Genomic DNA, 17169 nt, shown 5'->3' on the forward strand with positions numbered 1-17169 from the left:
GAGATTAGGGGTGGGATATGGAGTAATTAATAGTTTCTATGTACGTAAATGCTCTCTTCCAAAATGGAATTCCACTTAAAAAAATTCTGCACGAGAGATCGCCTGAGATAGACTGTTAAAGGGTATGTCTGCTAATTGAATGAACGCTCCATCTGGAACAAATGAACGTTCTAATTGTAAGACACAATGTGCTTCTCTGTCTTTAGGCACATTTATTTCAAGTGCTTTCGTTTTCTTTTTCCACTTCAATTTCAAGACAGTTATAGATCACTACTGTGGGCAGGATCCAAGACTGAGACACAATATCTCTCCTTCTTTCCAGGGTTGGCAGGAAGTGGGAACATTGAAAGAAAGCATAGTCAACGCATGTGTGGAGTGAGTCTCAATTCACTCTGAAGCTACTGCTCCAGCTAATTCAGGGCAGTGATGACAGACCTGGGGAGAGACGTGGCCAGCCCTTTGGAAACATAAATACCCTAATCATACTGTAAAATGGTGGGTTTTATTAACAGTATATGGTGCTAACATAAACAACTAAGTGGAACACACTTTGATTTTGCAAGCCACTCTATTTTTTTTTCCAAACGAAAAGTGCTAAATTAATATTCCAGAAGTTTCTAGGACTAGATCCATAAAATAAAGTACCAAAAAAGTTGCAGGAGCCTTTCTAAAATATCTGTTTCATGTGACTTGGCATGGCTACTGATGAGGACCAAGTATATTTCCATGTACACTTAATCTTTGATCTTTCCGTAGCACTTTCAACTAGCATAGGCATCTGCTTGGTTTGACTTGAGCAAAGATTTATATTAGGAGGCACTTAATACTGTGAGAGTAAAATTTACACGTTTCTGCCAAGAAGACTGTGTCTTAAATTAAACCATCTCTATTATTGTGGGTATGTGCTTTTCACTAACAGAAAATAAAATTGAATTATTTCAATTGTTGAAAGGTGATTAGGACTCTAAACTTGATATTTTTGTTGAATTAATTTAAGCTCTGATAATAATGTCATAATCATGGTATCACATATAATATTCAAAATATTAAATTAACCCCAAGTTTTGGAGTCATTCTTAATTATTCTTTTTCTCTCATACTACACATTCATATCATCAGAAAATCTGTCAATCTTATATTCACAGTATACACAGAATTCAAAGGCTCACAACTTTGTCCAAGTACCCATGCCTCTCACCTAGACTCCTGACTGGTCCCTGCTACTACTCTGATGCAACCAGAGTGACCATTTAAAAATATAAGTCAGATCAAGTTTCTGTCTTGCTAAAAACTAATAAAATACTCTCAATAAAAACTGAAGTCCTTACTTTTCCTCGCCCTGTCAGTCTCTGATCTCATGTCCAAATTTTTGCTTTCTGATTCCCTGTACCCCAACCACCGCTGCCTCTTTCTTGTTCCTTTCACATATTCTTCACTCTGCCTGGAATGCTCTCCTCTATATCCCCACATGCCCACCCTCTCACTTCCAATATGTCTTTGCTCAACGCAACTATGCCAAAGAGGATGGTTCTGTCTAAAACTGTACACTCTACATTCCTGCCCCTGATGTATTTTCATTCATAGAACTATCATCACTTTTCATATGAATTATTAAGGATAATGATGTAAATTACTCATGAAAGCCCAGTTTTCCCTGCACAGAGATGAAGGTTTTTCCATGGTCCTGACAATGATAATCTGAGTGTGAATTTTTTTTTCCACCTGAACAGCTATTTCTTTCTTATGTCTACAACCAAATGTCATATTTCTGATAAATCTTTTTTTTAGTAGCCTGAATTCAGCAAAAAAAATACCGAGTAAATTTAATAAACATTTATTTGTCTTTAGCTGCTCCCTAAGTGATAGGCAATATTCACAACACAGAATTCAGCGTGATTTTGAGAAGAGTGGTTGTTACTGGAAAGTGCGACTACCTGAGTTCAAACCCTATCTCTGCCACTTTTCAAATATATGTTACTTAAACTCCCAGTGCCTCACTTCCCTTATCTGTAAAATGGGTTTATTAATATTATTTTCTTCCAAGAGTCGTGAAAAATTAAATAAGTTGACTATGTATAAAGTGTTTAGAACAGTACGTAGCACATATCGAGTACTATATAAAGCTTCCTATGATTGTCAATATTAACATGATTGGTAAAGGAAGTCAAATCAGGTCATTCTTCTGCTCAAAAAGTCTACAGTAGGGCTTCCCTGGTGGCGCAGTGGTTGAGAGTCCGCCTGCCGATGCAGGGGACACGGGTTCGTGCCCCGGTCTGGGAGGATCCCGCATGCCGCGGAGCAGCTGGGCCCGTGAGCCATGGCTGCTGGGCCTGCGCATCCGGAGCCTGTGCTCCGCATCGGGAGAGGCCACAGCAGTGAGAGGCCCACGTACCGCAAAAAAAAAAAAGTCTACAGTGACTTTCTATTTCACTTAGAATAAAATCCAAAGTGTTTACAACCACCTACAATGTGTTATACCATTTGGCCTCCCACTGATTCTCCATCCTCATCATCCCACACTGTTTCTGCCACACTGGCATCCTTGATGTTGCTTAGACCAAATCAGCCACACACAGAATCAGAGGTTGTGTATTTGCTTTTCCTCCATCTGGAATAGTATGCTTTTAATTATCAGCATGGCATGCACCCCACCTCCTTCACATGTCACCTTCTTAGTGAGACTATCCCTGACCTCACTCCTTAAAACAGCACTCCCCACCATCATCCCCTATTCTCTTTACTGCTATATTTCTCTCTCTCTCACTTATCACTATCTGATAAACTATTTATTAGTAATTTTTTATCATTCATTATGTGTCTACCCAGACTGTAAACTATGTATGATTAGGTATTTTATTGTTTTGTTCACTTCTATATCACCATTCCCTAGAAACCCTGCATCACACTTTATAAATATTTGTTAAATGATCAAATGAAAGAATTGTTTTCAACACAGCTAAAACATTGGATTATTGTGCTACTTACTTTCCATCTGCGATGTTAACAGTTCTAAAGAGGGGGTAGTCTTCTGGGGCAGGTTTTCCAGTGTGGTCTTCATACAGGAAAACAGGTGATCTCCCAACCTCCACACCAATTTGCTGAATACCATGCTCATTATATATAGATAAAAGAAAAGACTGAATTCCTTTTTTGGGTTTTACTGTAAATAATATTGAAAAATCCTCTGGAAAAGTTTCTCCTGGGAAGAAAATGCCAAAGAGTCAAAAATTCTAAATTTCCAAATTATTCCTTGATCACCTTATTATTTTTGAGCTTACTAAGTGGCCTTAACAAGTAACCAAATTTCAAACAGTAACAACAATACAGATTTAAAAACCAATGGAGAAGGGATTCTATTAATCTTTGTCTGAAACAATTGTTGAAGCTGTATTCAAACTTTACCACCACTCATTTAAAGCACAAGTATTATGTAAAATTGAATTCATGGTTAGGAAATAAGATCATGGTTCCAGTTCAATATCAAACACACAATAAGCACTTTTAAAACACTTAAGTAGAAATTCTGGTGTAAGATTTGTATTTTCTGCCCTTATCTAATCTGTGGCCATCTATCCTCTCTTTAAAGTGGTATTGTAAGGACACAACATATGAAGGTACACTTTTAGTCATTTCTTCAAAAGCTAAAGAGTTTCTGAGCAGTTTTTCCTATCACACAATGAAGTTTCACTAATAAAAATCTTATGTCATTATAAGTCAGAACTTTTAGGTAATTGGTTAATTTGATTCTAAATTCAAGAAGGAAGATTTTTTTTTTCTTTTCCCTCTCATCATCATATCCCAAATATCCAGCATTGGACCATATCTACATAAGTTCTTAGAAAGCATTTATTAAATAAATATATAAATTAAATGGTTACCACAAGTATATCTCAGGTAGTTAAGCAATGACTATTGTATGTTTTTTTAATAAAAACACTGCATATAAAATTGTGGGTTCTATTTATCAAAAATAGTTTTACATATATATCTTATTTAATCCTTTTACTACCCTGGGACAAAAGTAAAGAAGGATGAGATTATTTAAATTAAAAAGTTTTCCATATGCAAAACTGGTGTATATGTGCATATGTAATCAATGATATCTGGGCCAACACCAAGAGATTCCATATTCAGTCCATTCATTCCATATTCTATTATGTATAGTAGTATAAAATAATAAAAATAAATGAATATGACTGCCATTGATTCAAATTCAAAAAACTGTAGGAGACTAGCAATTTTACTTCTTAGAATTTACAGAGGTGATAGGGATGCTTATATATAAAGATATTTTGTTAAGTCAATTCATCAGAACACTATTTATAATCATAAAATGTTAAAATCACCTGCAATGGTTGGGATTGGTTAAATAAAATACAAAACATTTATACGGTGGAAATCTATGCAGCCACTTAATGTAGTGGAAAGATGTCTTATGAAATGGAAATTAGTTAAAATGTTGTGGAAAGTAAATAAGAATATGTCACAAAGAAAACAGCCAATTAATGTTAATTATTTGGTTCTAATTTATCTATCTAGAATCTAGATAAATATCTCCAAACTAAAAAGTGTTTAATTAAAATTATCAATTTTAATTTTTAAAATAACTTACCAATAATACAACTTCACTATATCATAAATATATCATAAAAGCCTTGCTTTCATGGCAAAAAAAAAAGATATATATATATATATATATATAGAGAGAGAGAGAGAGAGAGAGAGAGAGAGAGTTTTGTTTGATTAGATTTGTGTCACAGATTTCTCCAGTTTTATATTCATGAAAATCAATAGAGAAAAATAATCATGTATATAAAATTGACAGGTAATAAAACACATCAATTAAAAAAAATACCTTTTAGCTGCTTATACTACAAATAAAAATCTGGGTAATTCAGCTTATTATTGAGGAAACTCCACAGCAAATAAGTTTTTTCTTCAAATGAATAACTCAAAATGTTGAGAATTATAGGACTTCTTTCCCTAAATACCTCAATTTTCAAATATCTCATACATTGAAAAATGATGCTGAAATACTATGAGGTGGAGAAAACAATATCTTTTTCATTTTTGCAAAAACATTATGAAATAAGATCTACATAGAGACATTTAGAAAAAGAGGAATTTCAGAAAATAGTATATTCATATAAGGCTAAATAAGTTGCAACAAATTTTAATTAATTATCCGATTTATATAACATAACTTTTGAAAATTGTCAACTTCAAACTACACTGAGTAAAATCTTTCAATTATGGAAGTATTTCTCAATTTAAAATTAAGCAATAAGGTTTTAATTATAATCTTTACACTATGACCTTTAAAAAAGAAAATTTAGTTGTGTAAAAAATCATGACTTGATGTCAAAATGTTCACAGTATAACCTAGACACCTACCTTAGATTCCTCCCTATTAGATACTAATCAAAGTTTTTCATAACCAACTAAATTTGTCAGAGAGAAATCACTATAAGTTCAACAACACAAAGTCAACCACTTAAGATGTGAAATTTTATCTAAAATAGTAGTGATCAGTATATATGATACAGATAAAATGTGGAATTTTGCAACTTAAATAATATGTTTTGAAATCTATAAATACAAACTAACAATAAAGCATCCTTTCTGTTAAATGACTGCTGTTAAAGAAAAAAATGTTATTACTACCTTTAATAAGTGTGTATACATAAATCCTATACATGTGATAATAATCATAATTCACTCTGAGTATATCAGATTCAATAGTGATTCTTAAAATGGGCTTTTAACATCAACAGATACTGCATCCATGAATACATTCGATATGAAAAAAGCACAATAACTTTATTATTTGATTTTAATTTTTAACTTGTGTTCAATATATTTCCATGCAGAATATGTCTCCATTTAAATAAAATCTCTTTCTGATGTAGCTTAGTGGTTGGTAGGGTTTTTTAAATGAGGAGTGAAGGTCATTTGGCCTAGTGGGAAAAGCCTACTTTAGTCTAAAAAAACCCCAAACTGTCTCTCAGCTTCATTCATCCACAGGTTCTGTGATTATATTCAAATATTTCACTTTTCTAACTCCTAATCTATAATTTGGGTTTAAATATTCCCCTTTCCAGGTGGTTATGAACATAAAGATCAATATACACAGTTTCTTGCATAGCATCTGTCCTACAGCAAGTGTTCTAAAGAGGCCAGATAGAATTTGCAAATTACAGCTTCTATTCAGTTCACAGGCACAGAGTTCTCAGATATTTAAATTCAAGGTCTCAAATTGGGACTTTGGAGGACATATACCTTAATTCTACAGAGTATTATGACAATCTGAAAACTCTTACCCCCACCCCAATATTGAAGTTTCCAATAATACTGCTTACTTTATTTATTGGAAAGAAGCTGCTATTTTGTGTTTTCGTAATGGAAGAAAATATATTCCAAATAAATTTTCAAAGATCTTTCTTACTATTTTTTATAGAGAATACTATTCACATTTTCACTGTTCAGATTTTTTTAATGGTGAATGTGTCATTGGTAATTTTTATTAAATGCCCTTTATTATTATTTGACAAGAAGCTCTATCCTCTAGGAAGATAAGTCTATAATCATTTGCACGGGGGAAAAATGAGGTCTTTACCATGGATATCTCTTCCTATCTGAACTACTCATTATTAGAATCATATACCTAAGACACAATGTTTTGAGAAGAGGGAAAAATGTTGATATATTCTGTTAACTGACATGGAAGGAGATCCTAGAGACATAGGTTGTATTCTTTTTCCAAGATAAAACAACAGAAATAATCAAAATAACTACCACACTGGAGGGCAGAAAAACTGCCCTGAGATGATAAGCCAAATATAAAAAAATATAAACTAACTTCTTCAGTATTTCTACAGCATTTCCAGTAATCTATTTTTTTCTCTCTTGAAAATTCCCATCCTTTTCCTATTTCTGCATTAGAGTGCAAATAAATAGAAAAGCAGCTTAGTTTTTACTATTTAAAACTTTCACATTTGATTTGAAAAATATTTCATGGATTTAATAAACATTTTAATTTTAGTTTGTCAGAAAAATTGTGCATTAATAGTCTTTATATTTTCAGTTTGTTTCTTTTGTCCACCACAAATAATTGCAAAACAGGAAATATTTTGGGAGAATCAATGATTTATCAAAATAAGTGTATTTTCAAAAATACTTTAGGGCTTCTCTGGTGGCACAGTGGTTGAGAGTCCGCCTGCCGATGCAGGGGACACAGGTTCGTGCCCCTGTCCGGGAAGATCCCACATGCCGCGGAGCGGCTGGTCCCGTGAGCCATGGTTGCTGAGCCTGCGCGTCCGGAGCCTATGCTCCGCAACGGGAGAGGCCACAACAGTGAGAGGCCCACGTACCGCAAAAAAAAAAAAAAAAAAAAAACTTTAAAATATTCTTTCTCAAAAAATATGCTTTCTTGTTTTGTTAATTTTTAGTACCTTGATTTATAAATTTTCTGTTGCTAGAAAACAGTTTTATGTGAAAATAGGGAACTCAAATTCCTTCAGGTGAAGACAGTAGAGGATAATATGAAGAATTTAAATGATAAATTGTTTCTGAAAATATCCCAAAACACCAAAAAGGGATACTTGATAATACAGACAATATTGGCCTTGGCAACAGACAAACTCTGCATTAAATATTGGCCTCCTGTAATTTGGACAAATCAGAGACTCAGTGAAACTCAATTTCTTCTGTTAAATAAGAACAAGGCCACTCAACTTAGTGAAGTTGTAACAAATAATAATCAACATGTATCCAATAGCAGGCAAGTACTCATAACAAGTTACCTGCTTAGAAAATGTGACACTCAGAAATTGGCATTTCACTGCTCAACTCCCTTTCCCTACATTATCATGATTTCTAGATAATTAGTACTATTAGGTCATTTAGTGTTTTCATGGACAGAAAGAAAATATTCACTGAGTATTTTTCAAACTATTATGAAAAATCCCCCCATAATTGTGCATTATATAGCATAATAAAAAGGGAAAATAATAATTAGCAAAGCAGCAGTAGTCGTAGTAATAAAAAGAACATACCTGAAAATAACTGTTTTGTTGGGGCACTGAGTTGTGCTTGCTTTGAAACTCTGTAAGCAGCATCTGAACCTTTTGAATTCTTTCTGTTTGTGCAAAAGCCCATTGTTTTTGATATTCCCTCTGGAGAACTGTGAAAATCTAGAGCTTTTAGTACATCAACTGGAGCAGCTGAAAAATAAGTTAAAAATAGGAAAACGTAACTGAACAAATAATCTAATATAAAAATGAGTATTTTTTAAACAGAGGAAATAGTTTATAGTTCTACTTCTCAAATCTATTTGTTTTTTTGCCATGTTTCTCTAACATTTAGGTGGGGGGTTAAGGAGTGGAGCAGCAAGTAAAATATAAACTGTAACATTCTCAAAGTCAAAATATCTCAAATCAGAAATCAAATTACAGGGGCTTCCCTGGTGGCACAGTGGTTGAGAATCTGCCTGCTAATGCAGGGGACACGGGTTCGAGCCCTGGTCTGGGAAAATCCCACATGCCGCGGAGCAACTAGGCCCGTGAGCCACAACTACTGAGCCTGCGCGTCTGGAGCCTGTGCTCCGCAAAAAGAGAGGCCGCGATAGTGAGAGGTCCGCGCACAGCGATGAGGAGTGGCCCCCGCTTGCCACAACTAGAGAAAGCCCTCGCACAGAAACGAAGACCCAACACAGCAAAAGTAAATAAATAAATTAATAAACTCCTACCCCCAACATCTAAAAAAAAAAAAAAAAAAGAAATCAAATTACAGAGGAGCAAAGAGATGTTGAAAAAGCCAGCATCTGTATATATTCCATTAATTTCTAATAGATTTACTCTTCAACTATTCATAATCTAAACAAAGGTGATTCTGAAGATTCAAATTCACAATAAATGTTATATATAAATATTGTAAAATGTGCAGTTGCTAAGCCATATTGTATACCCAAAGATAAGTTAAAAGATGTTTAAAAGAATAGGTAACAAATATAATGCTCTATTTTTGAGTGCTTTCTTATGTTAGATATTTACAAAGTATATGTATATATCTGTGTATTTGTGTGTGACTTTGTAAGTGTGCATGCATGTATGTGTCTATGCATAATTTATTGTTTTTAATCCTCTGCATTTGCCAGAGTAACTCATGTACACTGCTTCATGCCTTATGATTTAGATTGAAAGTCCCTGGAGATAAGTAATTTTTTCCCCCTTTTATGTAGCCCTAGGGTGTCTAACACAGGGCCTTTTATTGGTAGAAGCATAAATTTTCCATTCCAATCCATTCCAGCTACCTCCTGCTACCATGAAGTAGTCAACATAAAATAAGTTTGGAACCTTAAACTTTCCATTTGCAAGTGTAATCCTTTTGGAAAAACTTGATGTTTCAAACAGCTTTTTTGGAATATAATTCACATACCATGCAATTCACCCATTTCAAGTGTGCAATTTATTAGTTCTGGTATATTATACTTCTTAAACTATTCATTTTCTAATCGTGGTAAAATATACACAACATAAATTTTGCCATTTTAACCATTTTAAAGTATACAATTTAGTAGCATAATTACATTCACAATGCTATGTAACCATTACCAAAATCTATTTCCAAAACATTTTTCATTATCCCAAATAGAAACTGTTTAACCATTAGGTGATAACTCCCTATTCCCCTCCTCTACCCTGGCTCTGGTGACTGATAATCTACTCTCCATCTCTACGAAGTTTCCTATTCTAGAAATTTCATATAAGGGAGTCAGATAATATCTGTCAAAGTGCTAAACAGAGAAGTACCATATGCCCAAGCAATGCCACTCCTAGGTATATACTTAAGCAAATGGAACGTCGGGGCTTAAAACAGGCACCTGTATGCGCATGTTCATTGCAACAGTATTCACAATAGCCAAAAGGTGAAAACAACCCAAGCTTCTATGAGTATGTGAACAGATTAACAAAATGTGATAATATACATACAATAGAACATGATTCAACCAAAAAAGGAATGAAGTTCTGATACATGCTACCACATGGAACCTTTGAAACATTATGCTACATGAAATAAACCAGACATAAAAGGACAAAGGATTTTTTAGAGCCTCGAATTCCCTGGTCCACAACTAAATATCTGCCTAATTCACTAAGCAAATCAAAACATGAATCATGTGGTGTAAGTATTGTTATAAAAACAGACTTAGGACTCCATATTACTCAATATACTTATATTCTATTGAATTTTATTCAAAAATAAAAATATTCAGAGAAGGTCATGTGTTAGCTAATGCATCACTGAGCATGTTTGAAACATAGTCCTGACTGCAAGTATTTAGATTCTAATTAAGGAGGGCCCAATAATTACATAGGAGGCAGTATCTATAGTTTTATAGAGATGCACACAGTACTCTTTTGTTTAGAAGGAAAAGAGATCACTTCTGGCTGAAAGTGAGACCAATATTATTGATTTGAAAAGTTTCAGTTCTTAGTTAAAAAAAATAGAATTGCCATCAAATTTCAAAATATGTTGGGTTTTATAAGTACACTATTTCTGGGAGGACTTAGAATGAAAAAGGGACTGAGTGTAAAAACAGGAAATACCATCAGCACGGTTTATCACACTCCACAAAATAGGCAGTGACCTGCAATAGAGTGGTGTTCTTTGAAAATTACAATGTCAATTAATACTTTTTTTATAATAACTAGAGTTAGTTATAGAATGTATGAATGTATGATCGAATGAGTACATGAGAAATGTGCATCTGGTCACTTCCTTAGTTAATTACATTTTAGGCATATTAACTTCTATATGTACAAACATATGTGAATGAAGCTTCATATAATTTGCCTTTTACCTTATAACAAATGTACTTTAATAATGATTGTCTACCTATTTCATCAACCTTCTAAATGAAAATCAACATATTTTCCAGTAGACTACACATCGTTCCAAATTATTAAAAAGAAAAAAAAAACTTCTTTTATGGAAATCAGTCATACTGAAGGGATCATTAACCCTATCAAGTATGATCCCCTTTAATTCAGCCTTGGAATATTTAAAAGAATAATAACAACTTTCAAGAACATTTTTTGCAGGACTCCTGCTTTCAATGGCCAATTTTTTTAGGCCAATAGTATACCTGACTACTTTTACATTCTTTTTTTCTCTTATCATAAAGCTAAGAAAATAATAACTATATTAACTGCCAGGCCCAGAGAGCCTAACATGTGACAGTACTTGGGCTAAGTTCTTCCTAACATTAACCATCAAAAAACTTTGCAAGCCATGTGTTTTTATCCCCATTGTGCAGATGAAGGAATTGAGAACCAGAAAACAAACTATGGATACTCCTAAAGTCTGTGCAAAATCAAATCTAGGTTCATTCCACTTCATCACCTCCATTGCTATAGCCCATAAATAAAAACACTGTGAAAAGTAATTTAAAACATAAATATATTAAGATAATCTTGAGCCAGCTCATTGATCCCTGATGTTTATATTTGATTTAAATTAAACTCAATTCACGCTTCAGGGTATAAATTACTCTGAAGGAGACTTTCTAAAAGCACAGCATCTTATCTGCTTATTTTATCTTATCTTCTTGCTCCGAAGTCATTAGCAAAAGTACATCTGAATAGCGTAAAGACTCCAGGATCGACATGAACACAGCTATGAAGGCTATAATCCTTCTGTGAAGAAAAGGTTGCAGCCTCATGGTCACAGTCCCAACTGCATATCAGTAAATAATACATAAAATGGACCACAACTTTCCTTCTCTCCAAACTATCTTTTAACAGGATGACCTTTTCCCAGAGCACAGGTTTTGTCACATTTGTTAGTTCCTACTTTGAAAACAATGTGATAAAAACACACTCCCTCTACAGGATTCAAAATAAGGGCTCTATTTTTAAAGACTAAACAAAGTTCTATGTACAGACATATGATATGAAATAAAAATTCACTCTACAAAAAGCAATCAAAAAATGGGAATATATAATAAAGATTACAAATAGTTTTTTTTTCCAAAAAGTCATCTAAAGTTACAAAAATGTAAAACTCAGTTAATCAAGTCTTAAAGATTTTTCCTTTCAAGTAAACTAAATAATAAATTAAGCCACTTTGAAATCTGCCTCTTATTTGATATCATAATTATAGCATTTAACAAATTCTCATAACATGGGTTCGATGGTTTTATATGCGCACACACACACACGTACACACACACAGGGGAAAACTATTCTTCATATTTTATTAACTGAACTTCAACAGTTTAAAGATTAAAAGCAGTAATTTATTATAGCTTAACTCGATATATCTAAAATCTGTAATTTTGATATTCAAAGCAATTCCTAAATGTCCCTAATATTTTAATTGTTTCTATGTTGCTAATCCTTATGGCACAGATTATGATTCTTATTTCAGAAGTATCCAGTCAGCACAATATTTGTTCAATAATATTTTTCCTGCCTTTTATTGTATATATTTTTTGTTTATTGAATGGGAAAACAGGATAGCAGACTCAGTGCATTACTACAATAGCCATTTAACTGGTTTCAATGTCTTTTCTCATCAATCTGCATACCCCAGCTTGAATGAGCTTCCAAAACTCCATGCCTCAAGTCCTTTTGCTTAAATTCCTTCCGAGAACCCAGCTAACTTCCAGATAGTATGCACATATCTTGCATATAAAATCTTAATGATCTGGACACACCCACATATTCTTCCAGCTCCATGCTACTGCATCTCCGTCCTTGTATCTCATTACCCCTTAATTCCTTCCTCACTCAGTGCTCTAGCCATACTGGACTCAGACTTCACAGACTATGCACCATGTTCCTCCTCCTGTCTCTGAGCTTTTATAAATCCTGTTCTGAGGAATAAGTAGGATATAATTAGTGTGAAATCTCTTCCTGAAAGCATTCCCTATCTCCCAAAGCTGGGTTAGAAATACTAACCTCTGTGATAGTGCTTTTCACACTTGGTTTTAAGTATTTGCCTACACTTGACTTTTTTCCAAAACTAGAACAGGTATACACACACACACACACACACACACACACACGGACTATATAAAATATCGTTTAAACGTGAAACACAATCATGTGAAATATATATAAGCAACTTCCTCTGAAGTCCATGGGGCTCTCTGGTCTTGAAAGGAAAATTTGTGAGGGCCTAATATGTCTTTCCTATTGTGTTCTGTTGATCTCTTAAACACCTCCATTCATTCATTGATTGGTCTATTCCAGGTCTTTAATCCTTTCTCCTTCATGCCTCCAGCGTCTACTTAAATTACTGTTCTAAGGTCACACAACACTTTGACTGTTTAGTCTCTAATTAATTCCTCCTTTAAACTTCTTCACATACTCCCATGACCAGTAAGTAGGATAAAGCAGCAATGCACAGTGTTGGAAAGCCAGGCTGTTTTGAATTCCACCTCTGGCACTTAGCATCTGTGTGATTTGGACACACTACTTTACTGTTTTGTGCCTCAGTTTCCACATCTGTATAATGAGAATAATAAAAAAATATCTACCTATTAGAGTTTTTGTGAGATCTAAGTTGGTAGATGCCTTAGAATGCCTTAGAACAGTGGCTGGGAAAACTATGCTTATGGTTTAAGACCTCCTGCTGTCTATTTTTGTATAGTACATGAAATAAGAATGTTTCTATATTTTTGCACGGTTAAAAAAAACTAAAAGAAGCATAATATTTTAGGATACATGAAAATTACATGAAATTTAAATTTCAGTCTCCACAAATAAGGTTTATATTGTAAATATATCTACAGCCATTCATTTATATATTGTCCATAGCTGCTTTTGCACTACAAGGACAGAGCTCTGTAGCTGACAGAGACCGTGTGGCCCACAAAGGCTAAAATATCTACCATGTGGTTCTTTTAAGCTGAGTCTTGAATGATAGATTCATCAATGAAGAGGAAGGTGATAGAAATATCAAATATGACAGCACAGATACAAGACAGTACAGAGTTCAAGAAAATGGAACTAGTCATGTCCTGACAAGACATCAATACGGAATAAATTTAGATGTTCAAAGTCTCCCTGGGGTCATCATGGCTGCTGAGGAGTTCTTGAGAAAAATCACATCTCTGCCACGAACACTCACAGCCACAAACTCCAAGTGAGACATCTACACTAACTACTATGTGCTCCCTCAACCCCAAATTTTATGGTCCAGCTGAAATAAACTTCTTTCAGTTTCTAAAATTTACTGTATTCCCTTTGTTAGAGATTTTTTTCAATCCTTCATCAATTGACTAAGGATAGTTGACTGTTTTTTTTCAACCCTAACTGTCAGTAGAATCTCCTGGCAAGCTTTTAAAATATATAGATGTCTGGGTTGGCATGGGGCCCAGGCATTCACATGTTTTAAACATTTCCCAGATGAGCCTAATTGGTAGCTGGGGTTGAAACCTGGTGAACTCAGACCTAATCAATCTTTTGATATCAACCTAGCCATGACTTTCTTCAGGAAATCATTTCTTATCCCTCCCAGGCTGGGTTATGTGACCCTTTCATATGATCCCAAGTGCCCCATATACCCCCTTGGTTAACGCCATGCTCTATTTTGTTTGTTTGCTTAATTATCTCATTTTCGCTCTAGGCTGTGTGCTCTCAGCCACAGTGTATGTCTAAATTATGGTTCTGATTTCCCTGTTACATACTTATGCTACTAATTTATTTCTCTCTCTCTCTTTTTGCTAAGCTTGTAAATTATTGGTTAATGTCTGCCTCCCCTGATAGATTGTTAACCCACACTATTGATGTTTACTGCAGTATTCATAAATAACATAGCAGCTGACACACAATAAATAATCAAGAGAAATATGGTTAATGAATGAATGAATAAGTGAGTAAATGGGCAGCCACATACTGCCTCAGAGTTGAAGTTTCTTTCTTATTAGTCTCAGAAAAAAAGGGTTGAAAGTGACCTTTACAAACAGTACCCTGAAGAGCTTGACAAGTCTGGTTGTTTCCATTTGATTCAGGTATGGCAAGAACACAGGTCTGAAGTGACCTTCCTAAAGTGTGCTAGATGCTTTCCCCCCTATTAGGGAGTCACTTATCCTCACCTTGTACCTCACATTACAGGTCATACATGAAGCATATCATTATAGACAGAAATAAAAACAAAATAAAGCACAGAGTTATAAATCATCTCCCACCCAGTTATGAAATGCTTTGCTGCTCTAGATAAGTATAAAATAACCAGGAGTGCTACTGTGTTTATGTAGTAGTGGGATGCAGGTCTGGCAAAAGAAAAACTGAGAGAGAAGTGACTGTTATAATTTAACTACTACCAACATCCTGCTATATTTCAAAATCATAAGAGCCTTTAATAAAGAATCTAAAATGTAGGATATGACAAGTGTATAAACAACAATTAACAACTCAGTTTCTGCAGTTGGAACAGCCCAACTTCTAACCCAAGTTTGGTATTTATTATTTGTATAACTTTGGGTAAGCTACTTATTCCTCTAAGAGTTAGTTTCTTCAACTTAACCAAATTTTGAGAATTAAATGAGATAAGGCATTTTAATCTCTGAGGATATTGTCTAAACACTCAATAAAAATAATACCTGAAAGCACTATTTCGTCAAAATTTTACCTTTCTGAACATCTCTAACAGTCTCAGTGCCACCAGTGTTTTCCCAGAGCTATAATTCACTAGATTCCTGTTATCCATTTCCTCTGGCTACCTTGGGAAATCTCTTTATAGTCAAGTAGAAGACTAAAGAGTTTTCTATCTCTAAAGATCCATTAGATATCATCCATGAAGATTATGCAATGCTTAGCAATCTCTCCAGCATGATTTTATGTTATTCTATTTTATGAACCCCAGGAGGCTTCCTGGAACTTTGACAGCTTAAGCTGCCATGTTCACTGTTCCATTACCACCCTGTAGCACAACTTGACATTAATACACTGATATCATTGAAATTTTTTCCTTTTCAATAATTTTTTCTTTGCATCTCATAGACATTGATATAACTATAGATTAACCCTGACATGTTATTTATTAAAAGGTTTTTTAAAAACTATTTTATTGTCTTTCCTCTGATACTATTCCTTCATTTGTTTCGAACTCACATATGGCACATGCACATCTTGTATTATAAACTAACATGAAGTATTAGAAAATAAATCATATCGACCTAAATTCTCCCATATTTAAAAAGGTGTGAAAGCTCATCTTTAAATGCCTATATGGCACAAATAATGTCCATATAAATCACATAAGTGTTCTAAGTCTCTACACAACTATTTTTGGATTAAATTACCAGACTTTTTGTCTGTATTTTGCGATCTAACCATTGTAGTCAAAACAATTGCAAAATGGGAGAAATGAACTGCTTGACTACATCAGTAAATTGTAAGTATATAAGATTATAGATGTATAGTTTACATTAAATATTCCTGGGTATGGGAAGGTTTTAGACTACATTTTCCCCCAACGGGATCTATAATAAACTTAAATGTTTTGCCATTTTAAGCCTATGTTTAGAGCATATATTTCCCTACAGAAAAAAAAAAAAAAAAAAAAGAATGAAATAAATATAAGCATCTCAAGGCTCAAGTTTTTGAGAAGCAGTCTCTTATGCTTCTTGGAAAAAATCACTATTTAATATTCAAACAAAGAAAAACATCAAATTGAGAAAGACATGGACAAAGACAATATAAAATAGGAGGCTAGGGGCTTCCCTGGTGGCGCAGTGGTTGAGAGTCTGCCTGCCGATGCAGGGGACACGGGTTCGTGCCCCGGTCCAGGAAGATCCCACATGCCGCAGAGTGTCTAGGCCCGTGAGCCATGGCCGCTGAGCCTGCGTGTCCGGAACCTGTGCTCCGCAACAGGAGAAGCCGCAACAGTGAGAGGCCCACGTACCGCAAAAAGACCAAAAAAAAAAAAAAAAAAAAAAGGAGCCTAGAGTTTTAGGAATTTTACAGTTAATTTTACCAATCCAAATACCTACAAACCTATTGGTACTACCATTTCAGAAAATAAAAACTCAATGATCAAATGTAAATGTACTTCCTTACAGCTCCATGAAAATACCAGTTGTTTTTTTTTAAATCAGTTACACAGTGAAGTTCAAAATTGGATAGATCAGGGGAAAAAAAATACATAGTAAAATACTCT

General features: G+C 34.2%; 1 protein-coding gene across 4 annotated transcripts in view; it reads right to left on the bottom strand.

The window, feature by feature from the left end:
• The window catches only part of COL11A1 (collagen type XI alpha 1 chain), a gene marked incomplete at both ends in the record, with an annotated part of 206353 nt that overhangs the window by 176817 nt on the left and 12367 nt on the right, over window positions 1-17169 (bottom strand). For all 4 annotated transcript variants that reach the window (XM_079696519.1, XM_079696517.1, XM_079696520.1 and 1 more), the window contains 2 exons: window positions 2986-3199; window positions 8055-8222. In XM_079696519.1, coding sequence (XP_079552645.1) covers window positions 2986-3199; window positions 8055-8222 — 382 coding nt within the window. The remainder of the gene's footprint in view (window positions 1-2985; window positions 3200-8054; window positions 8223-17169) is intronic.

The sequence above is a fragment of the Hyperoodon ampullatus genome, assembly GCF_949752795.1.
Source record: "Hyperoodon ampullatus genome assembly, chromosome: 2".
Lineage (NCBI taxonomy): Eukaryota > Metazoa > Chordata > Mammalia > Artiodactyla > Ziphiidae > Hyperoodon > Hyperoodon ampullatus.